The sequence below is a fragment of the Trachypithecus francoisi genome, unplaced genomic scaffold, assembly GCF_009764315.1.
Source record: "Trachypithecus francoisi isolate TF-2019V2 unplaced genomic scaffold, Tfra_2.0 Lachesis_group4, whole genome shotgun sequence".
Lineage (NCBI taxonomy): Eukaryota > Metazoa > Chordata > Mammalia > Primates > Cercopithecidae > Trachypithecus > Trachypithecus francoisi.
In genome coordinates this window covers 8,230,814-8,250,859 of record NW_022681469.1, presented here as the reverse complement: position 1 = coordinate 8,250,859, position 20,046 = coordinate 8,230,814, and the positions used below count along the sequence as shown (strand labels likewise).

At 53.0% G+C, this 20,046-nt stretch overlaps 1 protein-coding gene across 2 annotated transcripts; it reads right to left on the bottom strand.

Annotated features, from left to right (window-relative positions):
* Nucleotides 1-7,236: 7,236 nt before the first annotated feature.
* Nucleotides 7,237-19,077, bottom strand: ASB10 (ankyrin repeat and SOCS box containing 10). Of its 2 annotated transcripts, none has more exons than XM_033193481.1 (6): nt 18,697-19,077; nt 17,634-17,901; nt 12,485-13,004; nt 8,104-8,217; nt 7,649-7,834; nt 7,237-7,503 (listed from the first exon to the last, which is right to left on the bottom strand). In XM_033193481.1, exons 1-5 carry the CDS (start codon nt 18,965-18,967, stop codon nt 7,649-7,651), a joined length of 1,359 nt encoding a protein of 452 aa, XP_033049372.1. In that variant the 5' UTR covers nt 18,968-19,077; the 3' UTR covers nt 7,237-7,503. The 2 variants fall into 2 exon arrangements, with proteins under 2 accessions (XP_033049372.1, XP_033049371.1); XM_033193480.1 differs by lacking the exon at nt 18,697-19,077 and adding an exon at nt 18,055-18,503.
* Nucleotides 19,078-20,046: the final 969 nt, after the last annotated feature.

The following is a 20,046-nucleotide window of genomic DNA, read 5'->3' as shown; positions in this document are numbered from 1 at the left end:
GGTGCTATGGCTTAGCGCTACTCTTATGGGGCCCCTTTCCTCCTGTCTGCCCCATTGGCACTCTGGCCTCTGGTCTCTATTCTCTTGGCATTGGCTCTTCACCTTCTTCCTCATTCCCGCCTCGTCCTCCATCTCCAACTTCCCCTAGTCCCTTTCTCTTGCCTCTGTGGGTAATTTCCTTGAGTGCCCACACTATGCCAAGTACTTACCATTCCTCTGACCTTTTCCCTCCATCTTTCTCCCATCCTTTACATTCTTTTTCTTCCTCCCACTCCTCTTCCCTTTCCCGTCCTCGTTTCTATTCCTATTCCTCTCTGATTATTTCTTTCCCATCTCTTATTCCTTATCCCAGTCTCTCTTACTCGATTTTTCTCATTTCTCTCCTTTATCTGTATCTCTTGTCTGTCTATCTCTTGTCTCCCTCCCTCGCTCTCTCTCCCTCTCTTCTGCTATTAATTTTCCCTGATTGGCTCCCCAGCTCCAGCGCCGCTGATGAGCCCTATTCATTCCTGGGCCTGACACTCACGACCTGCCCTGGCTGATTGCTGGGGGCTGGCCCCAGGAGCGCTGATGAGCCCCAAGGGTCAGTAGCGCTAATTATCCGCTAATTGCAGATGACTCTCACCTCCCCCCTTCCGAGACACAGAAATGGTGGCGCCTTTTACCGTCCTCCTCCTCCTCCCAATTCCCAGCGGTAGAGTTGTCAATCTAGAGGCAAAAGTCACAGACACTTTGACATGATAGCCACCTCAGATTAGTGGGCAAGAAAGAGACAAGGCAGGCAAGTCAACAGAAGAGTGACCCAAGCTTCAGGACACAGGGCAAGGCTGGCCAGCTACAGTGAGTGTCATCTGGTCACAAGGAAATTGTTATTCAGGTAAGGCTAGGTAGAGCCAAGCTGGTTAAAATTAATATTAAAATTAATAACAGCAAAGCCAGGCAAGTTTAGGAAGATGCAGTCTACATAGGGGAAGTGATTTGGCTCCAGCGAGGACAAAAACCTACACAAATTCCAGGATTGCCCGGCCAAAACAGAGCAGGGCAGGAGGGAGCTCTGGGTCTCAGTGACATTTGTTCCAAATCAGGAGTGTTGTGTTAGCCTAGTGAACACTGTTAATGTCAGGCTGATGTATTTAAATCAGTACCTTCAAAGACACTGTCACCAGGGTGGACTGAGGAAGGGGGCAGGACTCAAGAAGGGAGTTTTTTGGTTATGCCTTAACTGACAATTCATCAGAGAGGTGAACAGAGAAGAGCGTCATTTCCATGCAGTCTTGATCTACCTTGGGCTCCACATTCAACCAGTGCAATTTCTAAGAAACAAGTCTGGTGGTAAGATGTCGCAATGGAGAAAGAAGAGGTGCCTTAGCTTAACTCCAACTCACTACTAAAGGACTTGTCTAAAGATACTCTTCGGAACACCCCTTTGCTAAATTAACCAAGCACTTTACCAGACCAACATGGAAGACCAAGCTTCAAAAGTATATTGTATTTTTAAAGTGAGAGGGCTTATCGGTGGTGGATACATAACAGGGGCTTATTGACTTGACAAATTATTGAGGCAACTTTGGGCTACAAAACTGAAATTAAACCTGTATGAGCAGTTACAGGATCAGCCAAGTAAGGCATGAAGGAAGAGCCATTTTTAAAAGTAATTGCATTCATTTATTGCATAGGTAATAAAATCACATAGTACCAAATTCCAAAAGCTCAAAAGGATATATATTGAAACATCACTCTTCTACCAGTCCCTTCAGTAAAAGGACACTTTAAGAAGCCTGTCACATTCTGGTATGTCAAGGACTCAAGGTTAAAAACCCTCTGATTGTATTAGCCAAGCATGGTGGCACACACTTGTAGCTCCAGCTACTTGGGAGGCAGAGGCAGGAGGATTGCTTGAGCCCAAGAGTTGGAGGTTAGAGTGAGTCATAATTGCACCACTATACTCCAGATTGGGTGACAGAGGGAGACCTCTAAAAAATGTTTTAAAGACCCTCTGGGCTGGGCACGGTGGTTCATGCCTGTAACTCCAGCACTTTGGGAGGCCGAGGTGGGTGGATCACCTGAGGTCAGGAGTTCGAGATTAGCCTGACCAACATAGTGAAACCCCATCTCTATTAAAAATACAAAATCAGCTGGGCATAGTGGCGCATGCCTGTAATCCCAGCTACTTGGGAGGCTGAGGCAGGAGAATCGCTTGAACCTGGGAGGTGGAGGTTGCAGTGAGCCAAGATCGCGCCACTGTACTCCAGCCTGGGCAACAAGAGGAAAATTCCATCTCAAAAAATGAATAAATAAAATAACCCTATGATCTTCAAGATGTATGTCACCTAGTTTATGCCAAGAGCTTATTGCTTAGAACTATACTCAGTAAAGTGGATTCTCTACTCAAGCTGGCACAGGAAGTTCATACTTTTTTTTTTTTGAGATGGAATCTTGCTCTGCTGCCCAGGCTGGAGTGCAATGGCATGATCTTGGCTCACTGCAACCTCCGCTTTCCGGATTCAAGCGATTCTCTTGCCTCAGCCTCCCAAGTAGCTCTGATTACAGGCGCCCGCCACCCTGCCCAGCTAAGTTTTGTATTTTTAGTAGAGACAGGGTTTCACCATGTTGGCCAGGCTGGTCTCGAACTCCTGACCTCGTGATCCGCCTGCCTCGGCTTCCCAAAGTGCTGGGATTATAGGCATGAGCCACTGGGCCTGACCAGGAAGTACATACTTAAAACTTAGTGCCAACAAATCCCAGTGGGCCACCAATTCTGAACAGAGGCAAGTGAGACCTCAAGTACTTCTACTGACCTGGTGTGGTTTGTGTTTGTTAGATACTGTATTTCATAACCCATTTATATCCTCTATGTGTTCCCTTGGCATGCTAGAGATACGAAGTGTGACTTCTGTGAAGTCCTTGACATTCAGTAACATTGGCATACATAGTGGCAACTGCAGCAACCCATTTCCTTTCCCTGCCCTTTCATAGTACATAGAACTGAGGCCACATGGTAAATGGAAAGAAGCATTGGCTAAAGTAAAAAGACCTGGAGTCAAATTCCTTTTCTGACCCCTCACTGGGCCCTGTGATCTTGACCCCTCTTTGACATCTCCATCTGTGAGGGAGAGTGATTAATATCTACTCTGGCTGGGTACAGTGGTTTATGTCTGTAATCCCGACACTTTGGGAGGCCCAGGTGGGAGAACCACTTGAGACCAGGAGTTCAAGGCCAGCCTGGACAACACAATGAGACCCCCGTCTCTATAAAAAAAATTTAAAAATTGGCCAGGCATGGTGGCACATGCCTGTAGTCCTAACTACTCAGGAGGCTGAGATGGGAGGATCACTTGAGCTGGGGAGGTTGAGGCTTCAGTGTGCAGAGACTGTGCCACTGCACTCTAGCCTGGGTGACGGACCAGGACCCTGTCTTACAAATAAGAACAACAAGGGCCAGCGCGGTGACTCACGCCTGTAATCCCAGCACTTTGGGAGGCCGAGGTGGGTGGATCACAAGGTCAGGAGATCCAGACCATCCTGACTAACACGGTGAAACCCCATCTCTACTAAATATACAAAAAATTAGCCAGGCATGGTGGCGGGCAACTGTAGTACCAGCTACTGGGGAGGCTGAGGCAGGAGAATGGCGTGAACCCAGAGGGTGGAGCTTGCAGTGAGCACAGATCATGCCGCTGCACTCCAGCCTGGGCGACAGAGTGAGACTCCGTCTCAAAAAAAATCCCAACAAAACAACAACAACAACAACAACAAAAACTTTGTCTAGTCAAAAAGCAAGGGCAAGAGTCAACTGAATATGAAAAAACACCTTCCAAAACGAGTTCTTCCTGTACTAAATAGACAAAGAGTAGAGTGGTCAAGAAAGGAAGGGACTAATTTTCCCTGAAATCCAGAGCACTCCAAAACTACTTCTTACTCTCTCATCAGTACCAAGTACAGACTTTGCCTCTGTCAAATCTGAACAGGGCTAGCTCCTTTCTTTACCAGCAAAAAACTATGGTTTTCCCACTGAATTCCTGAGCAGAGGCATTATGGGAAAGCACCTGGTCTCACTGTCCAAAACAGAATTCTAAAAGTGCTGCTTTGTCCATATTCTCTGACATTTGGGAAATGCTCCTATAGAGGAATTTTATCTTTAATCTACCCTCTGTGTCCACCAGGGCCTCATCTGTGTTGCCAACTAGCACCAAGGATGCTGAGAAGAAACAAAGTATTCAAGTCAAAGACCACAAATCTATACCTCCAATCCACTCATTGGCCAGAGAAAGTCCTCTCATGGTGGGCAGCGTCGGGTCTGGCCGCGGGTACCCTCTGGTGGCAGCAGCGCACAACTGCGGGCACAGCGAAGGAGGTGCGGGGTGCTGCAGCGCCCCCTGGCGATAGTCCAGGAGACGCGCCGAGGGCAAAGAAACCACTAACTGAGGCTCCAAGGGCCAGCGCGCGGGACGCCTCTAGGTGCTTAACTGTGGACGCACTGTTTGGGGAGGGGGGTCGTACGTGAGTGTCTTAACGTCTAGTGTGCGTGAGTGTAGGGTTAAGTATGTTTAGCGTCCCCTGGTACCCGAACCCTGTATGTCTGTTGTGTTAAATGTGTACCGTATGCGTGAGCTCGTGCGTTCACTCGTGGGTAGGTTAGTAGTGGGGAGGTCCGCGCCTCTAGTGCAGGGCGGAGTCCTCACGGAGGCGTGAAATTGGTTTGGAGCAAACACATTACGAAAAGCAATTACCAGGGAGAGGTTCTGGGCCCGCGGGACCAACAGCCAGGAGGCTGGGGAGGAAGCGCCCTGGCTCGCAAGAATCTGAATGTCTAACCCCAGTGAGGACCCTCCTGACATTGCCCCACTAAGGGACAGTATGTGAAGTTGTGCACAGCCCCTTCACAGCCACCACTCCACATCGCCTTTCTTCCCTTCCCCGTCCTTAAAAAGGCGTCCCATGATCGCAGGCTCTCCAGATGTGGCCAGAAATCCTCCCCCGTCTTCCTATCACTTTAGAGGAGGGTGCTTCTTCTGGGACGCCCTCCCAGATCTCAACCCCATTCCTCGCCCTCCTCTTCACGCCTCCAGCTCCTGCTCCCACATTTATCTTACATTCATCCTATTGCCCTTTGTATTCTGACTGGTTGTTCACACCCTTGTTTCTCACACTAGACTGAAGATTCACTGAGGGCAGGAGCGTGTCTCGTTCCCAGCATGGCATGAAGCACCTAAAACCTGGGGATCTGGAAGCACACAGCGAACCAAGTGGATGCGATCGAATAGAATTTCCATCAAAATCCACCAGCAGGACTCTCTCGGGCAAGTCATCCCCGGGAGTCAGGATTCCCTGGGAGCAGAGCTCCAAACTCTTTCCCGCGCCGGCGAGCCCGCACTCGCATGACCTGCGCTCGACGTGGGCCCAGATCCCCGTGCCCAGACCACAGCCTCTGAGACGGTTCCTAGGCGGCTCCAGTGCCGTCTCCCCAACAACGGCCTTCTGCTTCCCGTTCCTTTCTCGTCTTCCCCACCTTAGCATCTGGCACCACCTTCCGACCAGGAGTCCAAGCCAAAAACCTGCGAGTCCTCCCAGGCAGCGCTTTTCTGCAGCCCCTCCACATCCCCCCAGCAGCGGCCCCCCAGTTCTCCCCAAGGATTCCAAATCTCGCCCGCTGCGACTGCCTCTGGCCTGGACCGCCGCAGGCGCCCCCCGACCCACGCCCGCAGCCAGGACGGTCCGTCCTGCCACTCCTGCTGATCTGCTCTACTCAGGTCTCTAAATGTCACCTCCTCACAGAGCAAGTTTCCCTCCCTGTCACCCGATCTGAAATGGTTCGCACTGCCAACCCCCAGTCCCGGGCTCGGCAGCACCTGCCGCTTCCTCCTGTGCGCCGCGCTCCAGACACCCTGTGCACGCGGACTCAGGCCCTGGAACGGCTACAGAACAAACCAGAGAGCACTAGGACGTCCCCCGGGACCCAGACCCGAGCCGCGGTCTCCACAGGGCGCCCCGCAGGCCCTCAACAGCAGTGGGCCTCGCGCATCAGGTTCCCGCGCACGCCCTGGGGCAGCTGCTTCCTGCCCGCGAGGTGGGGTCTGTGCGGTCGGGATCCGCCTGGGGTTTCCATAGCGCGGAGCCTCCACCGCTTGCCCACCGCACCCGCGTCCCCGAGCCGCGCGCCAGCACCTGAAGCCAGACAGACCGCTCAGCCCAAGGTCCGTGAGGCCAGGGTGAGAATCCGGGCCCTCTCACTTCCTCTGCGCTTCTCCTCAGCCGCCTCTCAACGCCTAACCGGACTCCCGGCCCTGCTCAGCGTGGCCTAAAGCCTCGCGCCCTCCAGGCCCCGCCCCCGGCCGTCTCGCGCCCTCCAGGCCCACCCCAGTCTCTTCGTGCCCTCCCGGCCCCGCCCTTCGTCGCCTAGCTCGTGCCAGTTGGCGGGGAAGTCGCGAGCTCTAGCGCGTGCGCACTTTGCCGCCTGAGGGAACTCTGTCCAGCGACCCTTGACGTCAGGGATCACGGTGCACTTGACTGGCTGCCCTGTCCCGACCACCTGCCCTCCGCCTCTGGTTGCAGGCTGCGGGGGCCTCTGGCAGGTTCTGAAAATCCTGATACTACAGTGACTCTCAGGGACTCTCCTCCCTCTCTTTTTACAGACGCAGAAACGTGAGCCCGGAGAGATAAGATACTTAGGTTCGTTCCACAAGTTAATGGCAGAGTTAAGACCAGAACCTGGGTCATGGAACTTTCAACTCAGCGCTCTTGCGGCCAGAACTAAATTTAAGGAAAGAGCACATAAAAGAGGCAGGAACCAGGCGTGCTTCTGGTCCTCCCTGACCTACCGTGTCAGGCAATAGGCAGAACTGGTTCTGTTTTTCTAAACCTGGGCCTTTGGCTCTCACCTGAGCCATGGCTACCCTCCGCGATGGGCCACCCCACATGCCCCTCCTTCCGGGTGGCTCTCCTGCCTCACCTTCCTACCCCAAGAGTTCCTGTGCCTTCCTGCCCAACTCTCTGCACTGCCTCCATGTGCACCCTGCACCTCCTTTAGGCCTTTTCTAACGCGTTGTCACCTGGTGGTCATTCTGTCATTTCATGGAGCTGGCAAGCCTGGGACCTCTTAGCAGCTGGCTGATGCCAAAGGGGAAGGTGATGCAGCTGGCACCGTCGGGCAGGCAGGGAGCCCCTATCAGTCCGCCCATCCCGACTCCCCGGCAAGAGAGCAGGTTCAGAGGAAGGTCTGTTGGAGACAGTACCAAAACAGACCTGAAGATTTTTAATGCACATACAGGGTTTGCACAGGCTAGAAGGGGGCCCCAGGAGAGCCCCGACAGGAGCGTGTCTTCATCAGACATCATCTGGCGGCCGCTGTCAGTCCACTTCTCTGCACTGGGAATTGCAGCATCCACACCTGCCTGCGAAGCTGGGCCTCCTGCTGCTAGGCTACCTGGCCTGAGTTAGTGCAGAGGTGCGCCCTCTGTAGGCTGGGGCATCTGCTTTCAGGCCCTCTCAAAAGGCCGTGGACATCTGGAAGGAGAGGTTTGGATTCAGAGGCTTCTGGTGGTTCCGGGACAGGCCGGTTCTGGCCAAGGCCTTCCCCAGTGCTTCTCTTGCCTTCCACCCATCCCTGGACCCCAAGCAGCTGTTACTGCTCACAGATCCCAGGGCTCACCTAGTAGAGCACGCCCTCAAAATCCAGCTGCAGGTAGTGGAGCAGGCGCGGTGGCAGGGGGAGGCAGGGCAGCGCGTGGGGCAGGCTGCCCTCCAGGTGGGAGCGGAGCGCACAGCGGCTCAGATGCTGCACCGACCTGGGCTGCCTCACCAAGGCGAAGAGGGAGGAGTAGAAACGCTGATGTTTCTGGGGGCAGAACAAGGGGCTCAGTGAGGGGCAGCTTCAGACAGGTGGTGCCGGCTCCCCCTCACAGGGTAGGCTGGTGAGGGAGGGGTGGGGCATCTACCGGAAGGAACCTCTTAGAAACAGTGAATGTTTGAGTGTTCACTCTGCAAGTTCTCTCTTCTGGGACATGAGTGCGTCTTTAGATGCTTTCTATGGGGGGCTGCGGTTTAGCGGGTGGGAGTCTTGGGGCCAGGATGAGAGGCTCTATGTTCAGGGCCTTGGAATCTGACCTGCAGAGTTTCAGGAGGCACCAGGCCCACAGCCTCCTCGGGAAGCTGCACAACACTGTAGGTGTTCATCAGGACCTCAATGGTCTGAGGGCACGTGCTCCAGCGCTCCAGCACCTGCGGGAGGCAAAGACATGTTGGGTCCCCAGTCAGTCCACACAGAGTGACCAGACAGCTGGTCACTCTGTGACCAGACAGTTGAACTTTGTTCCCCAAAAGATATATTGAAGACCTAACCCCCTGTACCTATGAATGGGACCTTAATTGGAAATAGGGTCTTTGCAAATGTAATCAGGTTAAAATGAGGTCATTACAGTGGGCCCTATTCAATATGACTGGTGTTCTTATAAGAAGAGAAAACAGAGGCACAGACATGGACACAGACGAGAAGGCCATGTGACGACAAAGGCAGACAGTGGAGTGACACGTGTACAAGTCAAAGGACACCAAGGATTATGGGAACCACTGGAAGCTACAAGAGCGCCATGGAACAGATTCTCCCTCAGAGGCTTCAGAAGGAGCCAGCCCTGCCTACACCTGCATTTCAAACTTCCAGCCTCCACCGCTGTAAGGGAACTCCATTTCTGTTGCTCTAAGCTATCCAGTTTGTGGTACTTCGTTTGATCCAGGAGGCCAATACAGCAGCTAACCTTTCTATTGTGCATAACTCAGGCCAGATGATTTTTCTAGCACTTTACATGTATGAACTCTTCACTGTTGTCCCTGCAAGGGATGGACTGTTAATATCCCTATGTTATTATCCCATTTCCTTCACTACAGCCAAGGGAAACTGAGGGACAGAGAAGTTAATTAACTTGCCCAAGTTGTGGTTCCCACAGTCCAGGCCTGGAAGTGTGGCCCCCTTGCCCTTAACCACACTATCATCCTGCTCTCCTCTCTACCTCTACAAGGCTCTGGGCTGGGTTTTCTGCTGGTTGGAAGGAGTCCCTGACCTGTGGGTGGAGCTCCTGAGCAGATAAAAAGATCACAGAATCCATACAATGCCGAGTGTGGGTAGAGACAGCTACAAGAGGGGGCCAGGGAGGGGGGTGGGGCTGGGTGGGGGACTCACAGAGGGAGGACTGGGCTCTGGAGGCAAGGGAACCCCAGAGCCAGGAGGGTATTCAGGGAGAAGGGACAAGGCAATCAGAGGCCGATGGACTGCCTGCAAGAGCAGGAGAGGATTTGATAGGAGCAGGAGTGGAATCTAGTTGAGCCAGATTTATGCTTTCATTGGTTCATTCGGCAAATATTTATTGAGGGCCTACTATGTGCCAAGCACTTCAAATTCAGCAGTGGGGAAAATAAAGTCCTCGTCATCCAAGAGCTTCTATTTCAGAAGGAAAGCATAATAAACACAGAAGTCATCACTCATAGATCTGCTGCTGCAATGAAAAATAAGAAGGGGCCGGGTGTGGTGGCTCATGCCTGTAATCCCAGCACTTTGGGAGGCCGCGGTGGATGGATCACTTGAGGTCAGCAGTTTGAGACCAGCCTGGCCAACATGGTGAAACCCTGTCTCTGCCAAAAATACAAAAATTAGCCAGGCAGTAGTGGCGTGCACCTGTAATCCCAGCTATTCGTGAGGCTAAGGCAAGAGAATCTCTTGAGCCTGGGAGGCAGAGGTTGCAGTGAGCCAGAATCGCGCCACTGCACGTGTGGGCGACAGAGTGAGACCCTGTCTCAAAAAAAAAAAAAAAGAAAAAGAAAAAAAAAGAAAAAAAAAGTAGGGTCAGGGGACTGAGCATGGTTGGGAGGGCACTGTCCTAGATGGAGTGGTCAAGAAAGGTCTCTGAGGTGGTGGTCCAGTGCAGCAAGTGGGTAAGCCATGCAGTGGAGCAGCCTGTGGACAGACCGTCCACGTGGTCAGAAAAGTGGCCTGACAGACACGGGCACCATGACTCCCACTTGTGCCTGAACTTGGTACCTAAAGCAGATTCATGCCTCCTCCACTGCACTCCACTCTCACTGCATCTCTACAGGTGATGGCCACAGAGCCTTTTAAGATCTGTAAACAGATAAGTACTGTCTTTCAGGCAGTATCTCACACACAACCTACACGTGGCCAAACACACAATTGCATCTAACAGTGGGGGTTTAACAGCCTCTGCAAGGAGAGGAGACCCTTCTGTCTGTCAAATGGCAGTAGCGATGAGCAGTGGGAGCAGAAGACCTGGTCTTCCAGGGGTCCCTGGAGAAAGCATGTTACACACCTGGGCCCTCTGCTTCTAGCCCTGCATCTGAGCGGTGCTCACCAGTCTGTCCCAGGAGGCCTCTTTTCCTCACTCCTCTGAGCTAGGGAAGGGCAGGCTGGTTCTCTCCAACTTTCCTCTCCACTTGCCCCTCAGGCCCATCTCTGTCCTTCCTGGCCCATGTTGATCCCCACCTTTGCACTGGGCTCAATCAGTTCTCTGTGCCTGAAATACCTGTCTCTTCCTCCTTCTTCCCTTCAAAACTGCCCATCCCAGTCCCGCCTCCTCCAGGAAGCCTGTGCGGCTGCACCAACCTGCTTTGCACTCCCGTGTCCAACGATACCCTCATTGGGATGATGCCAAGCAGCTTACCAAGTGCTTTCTCATACATTACATAATGAGAACAACACTAGCTAACAAGTGTTAAGCACTAGGCTTGATGTGTATTAACCCTTCTCACACTAACTCTATGAAGAAGGCATAGTGTCATATCCCTATGTTACAGATGACAAAACTGAGGCCTAGGGAGATTCAGCAACTTGCCGAAGGCCACACAGGTAGTGTGTCTGGCTCCAGAGCCTACACTCCTAGTCACCACTGACCTCAGAGGTTGCTGGGAGGACTGAGAAACTCCTGTAACAGGAGATACAGCTTAGAACAGTGCCTGCTGCGTAGTCAAGGCTGTGCTTGCTCCGACTCTTCCCCAGTGCTCTCCTACAGTTTTCCATCCTGTTAGGGAGAGGCTGTATCACACGCAGTGACTTGCCTACAGCCACACGAACAAGCATCAAAGTCACATCCTGGATCCAGGTCCCCTGAGCACCAAGTCCAAAGTGGTGGCTCCTAGAGAACCGGCTGGGGCTGGCGTTTCATCATAGATGGGTGGTGGAGGCTTCTGTGCAGGGAGGACAGAAACCCCTCAGCTGGCAGGGCTGCAGATCATGGAAAGGGACAAATGGGGTACTTTGCTTTGCCAGCCCCTTTGGTCCCAGAGACAGGCTGAGGGATGGAGCAGGGCTGTGGGGTCCCACGAAACCCTTTCGCTGTGCTGGACTCTCTTCCCGCCCCTGCCTGCTGGGGAAATCATTAGCTGTCAGAGCTGCCGTCAGATTACAGGGAATTACTTGTCTCCTAATTATCTAGTGTTAATAGGAGATTAATTAGTGTTAATTGTTGATTTTCTTGTATTTTCCCAAAGGGGAGACCAATCTGCCGAACTCTTGGGCTGTTTAATTATTTGGTCTTGCTTAGGAATCCAGACAGATGCTTCTAGGTTTGTGAGCAAAGGGAAGAGGCTGGGATAGCAGGTGGTCCCTGGACAGGCAAGGCTGGGTGGGACAAGACTCTGGGCTGGGCCAGAGGGGACCTGCCTACTTAGAGGGTGGTTTCAGTTCTGACCCATCTCCTCTGAGAACGGATGTCCCCATTCCCAGACCCAGGGCTCTTCATGAGATTATCTACACTCCTCCAGATACGACACAGCGTGGGGCAAGGCCCCCTCTCAGGGCATCCGTAGCACAGGTCTTCAAGTTGAACCTACTTAGGGGAAATTAAGATAAAGGAGGATATACATTGAAGTTGACAGTGAAAGGCATGTTCACAGGTGCCAGGACAGTGGCAGCTGTTCTGGGGGCTGTGGGTCCTACTAGATTCTCAGAAGGTGGGACCATGTCCATCTGCAGACTTTCAGGGGAACTTGAGGCTCCTGAAACAGGCTTGCCCCCTTCCCTTGGGGAGCCTCTCCTGCATCTGCCACTGAACTGATCCCACTGCTTGTGGGAGCTTCCTCAAATGCTATTTTCAGCAGTTCGTTGTGCTGGTGAAGACCCTTAAACAATGCCCACTGCCCACGTCAACCCTGACTCCTTCTGTCTTTTTGGATCCTTTATCATCTGGCCCCACTGCCCCCAGTCCACCTTTATCACACATGCACAGTATATACGTGCACATATGTGCATGAACACATGTATACACACGCACACCATGTGAACACATGCACACACACATATTTCCCGCTGATCTGTGTCTTCCCCTTGACCCCTGTTTGGGCTTTGCTTACATGCTGAATGAAAGACAGACAGAAGGAACCAATCTATGTGCACAGGCCACATTCCAAAGCAAACCGGAGCACAGGCCTAGGTCTCCCTGTCCCCTCACCATGGTGGCCCTCCTGCCGCCTGCAGCCCCCATACCTTGGGGAGGGCCCCTGGCCAGACACGGACGGCACCATGGTTGAGCAGAGCCCGAACCACGTGCTCGGGGCTCTGGGCCAGGGCTGCAGCTGGGCCCTGCAGAGCGCAGTGCAGGGGCGTGTGTCCCCCATAGTCCATGGCGTTGGCACTGACGCCACAGGACAGGAGCAGCTCCACGACAGCTGCATGGCCACGGCGACAGGCCAGGTGCAGGGGTCGATGCTTGTCCCGGTCGGCAGCATCAGCGTCTGCTCCAGCTGAAAGCAGCAAGCTGCACAGCTGCAGGCAGCAGGCCGTGGTGGCCTCGGCATCGGCGGTGGACTGGCAGTGGATGTCACAGGCAGCCAGCAGTGGGGTCCGGCCTTCGGCATCGCGGGCATCAGGACATGCCCCCCGTCTTAGAAGCAGATCTGCCAGCTCCACATGGCCAAGCCGGGCAGCCACATGCAAAGGGGTCTCCTCTTCCTCCTCGGACCGACCATCCACTCTTGCTCCAAACCTCAGGAGCAGCTCCGCACACCTATTGGGGGGAGATGGTGGTGGGGAGGAAAGCAGGCACAGACCCCCAGCAAGAACACACTTGGGTGGCTCTTCGTTCTGTCTCCCCCCACCCACCCTCCATCCTGCCCATCACTGGTCATCCCGGCACCATTCTGCAATATCAACAGTCCCCTTCCTTTTTTTTTCTTTTTTGAGACTGAGTCTTGTTCTATTGCCCAGGCAGAAGGGCAGTGGCGCGATCTCAGCTCACTGCAACCTCCGCCTCCCAGGTTCATGCCATTCTCCTGCCTCAGCCTCCAGAGTAGCTGGGATTACAGGCGGCCCCCACCATGCTTGGCTAGTTTTTTGTGTATTTAGTAGAGATGGGGTTTCACCATGTTTGCCAGGCTGGTCTTGAACTCCTGACCTCAAGTGATCCACCTGCCTTGGCCTCCCAAAGTGCTGGATTATAGGCATGAGCCACTGTGCCCAGCCAACAGTGTCCTTCTTTAACATCCAAATACTTTTTGTTGGGATAATCCACTAAATCATCCGTGAGAATAAACGTCGCCGGCAGTTATCACATGAGTGGTTAGAACAGGCGCCTGCTAAGGGTTTTACATGTAGTAGCTAATTTCATCCTCACTACATTCCCTTGGTAGGCGCTCTTAAGACACTTATGCCACAAAGGAGGAAACTGAGGTCTGAGGATCTCATGCAAGTTGATACGGCTAGTAGGGGGAGGGCTGCTGTTTGGGTCCAGGGGCAGCAGGACCGTTGGGGGGCTCTGCATGCTGGGACTAGAGGAGGAAGGGAGCGTGGAGCCTGGCAGTGGGCGCACATGGAAATAGGGCAGTGGGATAAAGAACAAGACTGACTGGCTGGGCGTGGTGGCTCATGCCTATAATCCCAGCACTTTGGGAGGCCAAAGTGGGTGGATCATCTGAGGTCAGGAGTTTCAGACCAGCCTGGCCAACGTGGTGAAACTCTGTCTCTACTAAAGATACAAAAATTAGCCAGGCGTGGTGGTGGATGTCTGTCATCCCAGCTACTTGGGAGGCTGAGACAGGAGAATTGCTTGAACCCAGGAGGCAGAGACTGCAGTGAGCTGAGATCATGCCACTATACTCCAGCCTGGGTGACAGAGTGAACCTCCTTCTCAAAATGGAAAAATAAAAAATAAAAAAGACTGAAATTGGCCAATTGGATTTACTCCAAGATGGCAAGAAGCACAGGGAGTCACAGCAACGTGTGTGCCTCACTTCAGGGCTAACAGGACTTGGCCTCTCTGAGCTCCAGTTCCCTCCTGTGTAGAATTCAGATAATTATAAAAGCTCCATCTTCCGAGGTGATTGTGAGCAGCACGTGAGACAACCCCCGAACACCTGCCATCGTAAGAGCTCAAAATGGCGGGGGGAGTGGGAGGTATAGAGGGTGATGGATTGTGGGGGCTCACTTCATTATCCTGTCTGCCTTTCTATACGTTTAAACATCTCCATAATAATTTTAAAATACATTTGTTTCCTCACAAAGGAAGGAAGGATTATCCCTGGGTGTGATCTCAGGGAGGCTGGTGGGAACATGGTCAGAACTAAAAATATGGGATCATTCACTATCCAGTAGTAGTATCCACTAGCCACCCGTGGCTATCAAGTTCTTGAAATGTGGCTAATCCTAACTGAGACGTGCTGTGTTATATGCACACCTTTTCTTCTTCTTCTCCTTCTCCTTCTCCTTCTTCTCCTTCTCCTTCTTCTTCTTCAGAAACAGAGCCGGCTAGGGGCAGTGGAGAATCACTTTAGCCCAGGAGTTCAAGACTATCCTGGGCAACAAAGTGAGACCCATCTCCACAAAAAATTAGCTGGGAATGGTGGCGTGGGCCTGTAGTAGTCCCATCTACTCTGTAGGCTGAGGCGAGAGGATTGCTTGAGCCCGGTGGTTTGAGGCTGCAGTGAGCTGTGAACACACCACTGCAAATCCAGACTGGGTGACTGAGAGAAAGACCCTCTCTCCCTCTCTTTTTTCTTTTGAGATGAGGTCTGTCTCTGTTGCCCAGGCTGGAGTACAGTGGCACGATCTCCACTCACCGCAACCTCTGCCTCACAGGCTCAAGTGATCCTCCTACCTCAGCCTCCTGAGTAGCTGAGATGACAGGTGTGCACCACCATGCCTGGCTGATTTTTGTTTGTTTGTTTGTTTGTTTGAGATGGAGTTTCCCTCTTTTGCCCAGGCTGGAGTGCAGTGGCACGATCTTGGCTCACTAAAACCTCCACTTCCTGGGTTCAAGCGATTCTCCTGCCTCAGCCTCCTGAGTAGCTGGGATTACAGGTGCCCGCCACCATGTCCAGCTAATTTTTGTATTTTTAGTAGAGACAGTTTCACCATGTTGGCCAGGCTGGTCTCGAACTCTGACCTCAGGTGATCCATCCGGCTCAGCCTCTCAAAGTGCTGGAATTACAGGCATGGGCCACTGCGCCCGGCCTCAATTTTATATTGATTACCTGTCAACATGATAACACTTTGGATTTGTTGTGTTAAATAAAATATAATTAATTTAGCCTGCTTCACAGATATTTGTACCTACATGTCCATAGCAACATTATTCGCAATAGCCAAAACGTGGAAGCAACCCAGGTGTCCCTCAGTGGGTTAATGAATAAACAAAATGTGCTCCCCACATACAACGGAGTGTTATTTAGCCTTAGACAGGAAGGAAATTCTGAAACATGGGACAACATGGGTGAAGTCTGAGGACATCATGCTAAGTGGAATAAGCTAGTTACAAAAGGACAAATACTGCATGATTCCACTTATGTGAGGTCCCCAGAGTGTTCACATTCAGAGGCAGAAAGTAGAGTAGTGATTGCCAGGGTTTGGGAGAGAGGATGGGGTGGGTGGTTAGTGTTTGATGGGGATAGAATTTCAGTTTGGGAAGATGAGAAGGTTTGGAGATGGATGGTGGTGATGATTGAACCACAACACAAATGTGGCTTAATGCCATCGAACTGTACACTTAAAAATGGTTACAAAGGGCTGGGCACGGTGGCTCATGCCTGTAATCCCAGCACTTTGGGAGGCTGAGGCGGGCAGATCACGAGGTCAAGAGATCGAGACCATCCTGGCTAACATGGTGAAACCCCGTCTCTACTAAAAATATAAAACATTAGCTGGGCATGGTGGCGGGTGCATGTAGTCCCAGCTACTTGGGAGGCTGAGGCAGGAGAATGGCGTGAACGTGGGAGGCGGAGCTTGCAGTGAGCCGAGATTGTGCCACTGCACTCCAGCCTGGGCGACAGAGCAAGACTCCGTCTCCAGAAAAAAATAAATAAATAAAAAATGATTACAAAGGTAAATTTCATGTATATTTTACCACCATTAAAAATTAATTTTACATATTTGTCTTTTTTGTGTGTGTGAGACAAAGTCTCACTTTTTCTCCCAGGCTAGAGTGCAGTGGCGCAATCTAATCTCCGCTTACTGCAACCTCCACCTCCCAGGTTTAAGCAATTCTCCTGCCTCAGCCTCCCAAGTAGCTGGAATTACAGGCGCCTGCCACCACGCCCAGCTAATTTTTGTATTTTTAGTAGAGACAGGGTTTGGGCATGTTGGCCAGGCTGGTCTCAGACTCCTGGCCTCAAGTGAGCAACCTGCCTCAGCCTCCCAAAGTGCTGGAATTACAGGGGTGAGCCACCGTGCCTGGCCATTTGTCATTTTTTGATGGGGTTGCTAGAACATTCTAAATTGCATATGTGGCTCACATTAGGTTTCCACTGGGCCACGCTAGTAAAGAACACATCTTCAACCATAGTATGAGGAAGTCTGTGGAATCCTCTAGAGGCTGATGAGACTAACAAGGAGAGGGTCCATGAAAGGAGAACCTCAGGGTCAATAATTTGGCACCTTTCCCATGCAAGAGACAAGACCCGCAGGTGTGCAGTTGGCAGAGAGAGGGCCTCTATAGGATGCAGAGTTAGTTCACAAAATTGTAATTGGGATCCCATCCTCTAGCGTTGCTTACACATGGGGTGCAGTTATTTATGTCACTGCAAAGGACTATTCCCTACAATAAATGATACATTGGCACATTTGGGTATATTCATCAGTTTCTTGGGAGTTTAGTTAGTGAGAGTCCGTTGAGCCCATGATCTGAGGGTGCCCTACCAATATGGAGATTCTAGACCTGTTATGGAGAACCAGACCCTGCCCAGAGGGACCCAGGCAGGTCCTCACTGGGGCCACCATCCTCTACTCCCTGTCTGGATCATTGGACAGTAAGCTCCCTGAGGGCAGGGCCTCAGGGACTTAGTTGCTGTTGTACTTAGCACAGTGCCTGGAACAAAGGATAAGCTCAGAGTGTCTTTAAAAACTTTAAGCAACACCACCTCCCCATAGTGGAGCCAGGCAATTTCCCAATGCAGCCCATGCAACTGCACCCCTGCCACAGTCTCCATCCATCCCTGGGAGACCAGAAAACTGTTGAAAGTCCAGGCCACTCCAAAGTTCATGGGGTCAATGGGTGGATGGCTTGGGAAGTAACTGCACCCTGACCCATGCCCCAAGCCTGGACTGCTCTGTCCCATGTCCCTGACATTTTCCCCTATCCTCCCTGAGAAGGCCTCTTTGCTTCCCTTCAGAGTGGAGCTGGGGGTTGGGGTGAGGGGTCACTCACTCAAGGGTGCCAGGTCCCCGGCAGAGATGCAGGGGGCGTTTCCCATCCTGGTCAGCGATGTTGGGGTCGGCTCCTGCCACCAGCAGCACATGAACACAGGCAGTGTGGCCTGCAGCACAGGCCTCGTGCAGGGCGGTGCGGCCCCCAGGGGCACTGTCTGGCCTTGCTCGCCGCCTCAGCAGCAGCCGCAGGACTTCGGTGTGGCCACGGCTGGCCGCCACATGCAGTGGGGTGGTCAGCTCCTCTTCGTATGTCAGAGACCACAGTCCTAGGGAGGGGAGATGTGGGTCTCAGATCCCAGGGAAGGCAAAGATCTTCCAGCCAATGGGGTGAGGTGGGCAGAGGCAGGAAGAGGGAGCCCAGAGCGCCATCTGAATCCTCCCCTCTCTCCCGCTGAGACCCCCCAGGGCCTCAGCCCTACTCAGAGCGCGGATGTTGAAGCGGAAATCCCTCCATCGCTCTGGGTCGCTGGTATCAAAGACGGAATCAGGAGCCAGGCCAGTACTGGAATCCGCGAGGATGCGGGAGACGCAGCCCTCGTCCCCAGCCAGCACTGCCTGCCAGAAGGCAAGGGCAGGTCCTGAGGCCGTGCGGGTGACGATGGGTCCCAGGCCAGACTTGGGGTGTTCCTCAGACCCTCTACTGGGCTTCTCCACCAGCCTGGCACAGAGGGGGTGTCTGTCATCTAGGGGCTCTCCCTGGCCCTTGCACTCTTCTGGAGTCCAACTCATGAGCATGTGGGCGGGGAGAGGGGAGTGGGGAGGAGAAGAGGTATATGCCAAAGGCAGAGAGAGAGAGAGAGAGAGCAGGAGGGAAATACAGACGGAGGCAGAAGGCCCCTGTGTCCCACGCTCTGAGCCTGACCTGGCCACGCATCCAGCAGGAGCTATTCTGGGCTCCACATGACTGTGTTCCTGGGCCAAGGTTTAGGCTATTGGGCAAGCTTTGAGGTTGGGGAGAAACAACTGGGGGCTTCTCCTGTCTCTCAAGCCCTTAGGTCCTCTATGGCCGAGGCAGTCAGCCCAGCCCCCCAGGTTCTCAGCACCCCCCAGATGCCCCTCACCCCTCTGGTGGCTGCTCCAGCGAGGCTCTGCAGCCCGGCTCTCCAGCAGCAGGTCAGCTGTGCTGTGCGGGGGGAACAGCTCCTGCAACCTTGCCAGGTCCCCGGTGTAGAGGGCATTCTGCAGGGCCATGTCTTGACACAGCAGTGGTGATGGCTGAGGGATCTCCCAGGCTGGGCGGGAGTGGGGGCCCCAGGCCCGGCAGGCAGGGGCAGAGGGAAGGCACCCCAGATGGTGTCCCCAGTGGGGATAGGAGTTCTTTCCCCAGGGCATGGCTTATTCTGGGAGAGCCAAAGCAGCAGGACTCCCAGCGATGTTGCTGGTGGACTAGGCAGGTGGGTGCTGGGCCCGAGCTGGGTGGGGCCCAGCATGGGAGGCGCAGGGGAGCACAACATCAGGCCAAGCCATAAATAGCCCCGATTGGCCCAGCTGTCAGGCAGGGTGGGGGAATGAGGGAGGGGCAGGAGAACAAGCGAGGCCTGAGCCCTCCAACTCTTGAGCTTCACTCCAGGGCTGTATGACCTCAGGGTGGAAAGGACCACCCAGACCATGCTGCCCAGTCTGTCATCTCGGCATTAGAGGGAAGCAGATTTCCCAAGATCACAGAGAGCTTGCCGCAGAGCCAGGACGGGAACCCAGGACCTCAAGCTCTTTCTTGTTTTTCCTCTGTTTCACCAAATCGGCCTCCAGCTGCCTGGGCTGTGATCCCACTGGGAAGGCCTGTGGGTGCCAGATATTTCCTGCCCTTCCAAATGTCATCTGTTAGCCCTGCACCTTCCCACTCCCAAACCAAGGGACAAGTTCACAGTAGTGACAGAGATTGCCCTCGCTGTGTGAGGCGCCCCTCAGGGGACTCCTAAAGATAGACATGTGCATTGGTAACACAGCGTAACCCACAGGCAGCCACAGAAACTCCCCATGCCTGCCCTTGATGCCAACCCCCCATCTCCCTGGACGACTTTGGGTGGCATCTCTCCCCTGCCGTGGTTACCTGGGGTGTTCGCTAGAGAGTGAGAAAGGAGAAATGTCTCTGTCTACTCAGGCACTGACTTTTGTTTGGGGGCCGTATGGATCAAAAGGAAAAAAAGAGAGAAAGAAGATGAGAAACCAAGCCCTGGGGCTCAGCTCTGACCCACCACTGCCCACCGTGGGCTTAGGGTGCTCCAGCCCCAGTGGTCTTGCCCCTTTGGCTCACACTGGCTTAAAAATTTTTTTAATCAATTGCTTTTTTAAAAGTTTCATTTTTAATTGACAAATAATTGTATATATTTATGGGGCTATAATATTTTGATACATGTATATAATGTGTAATCATATCAGGGTAATTATCACATCTATCAAATGATATTTAC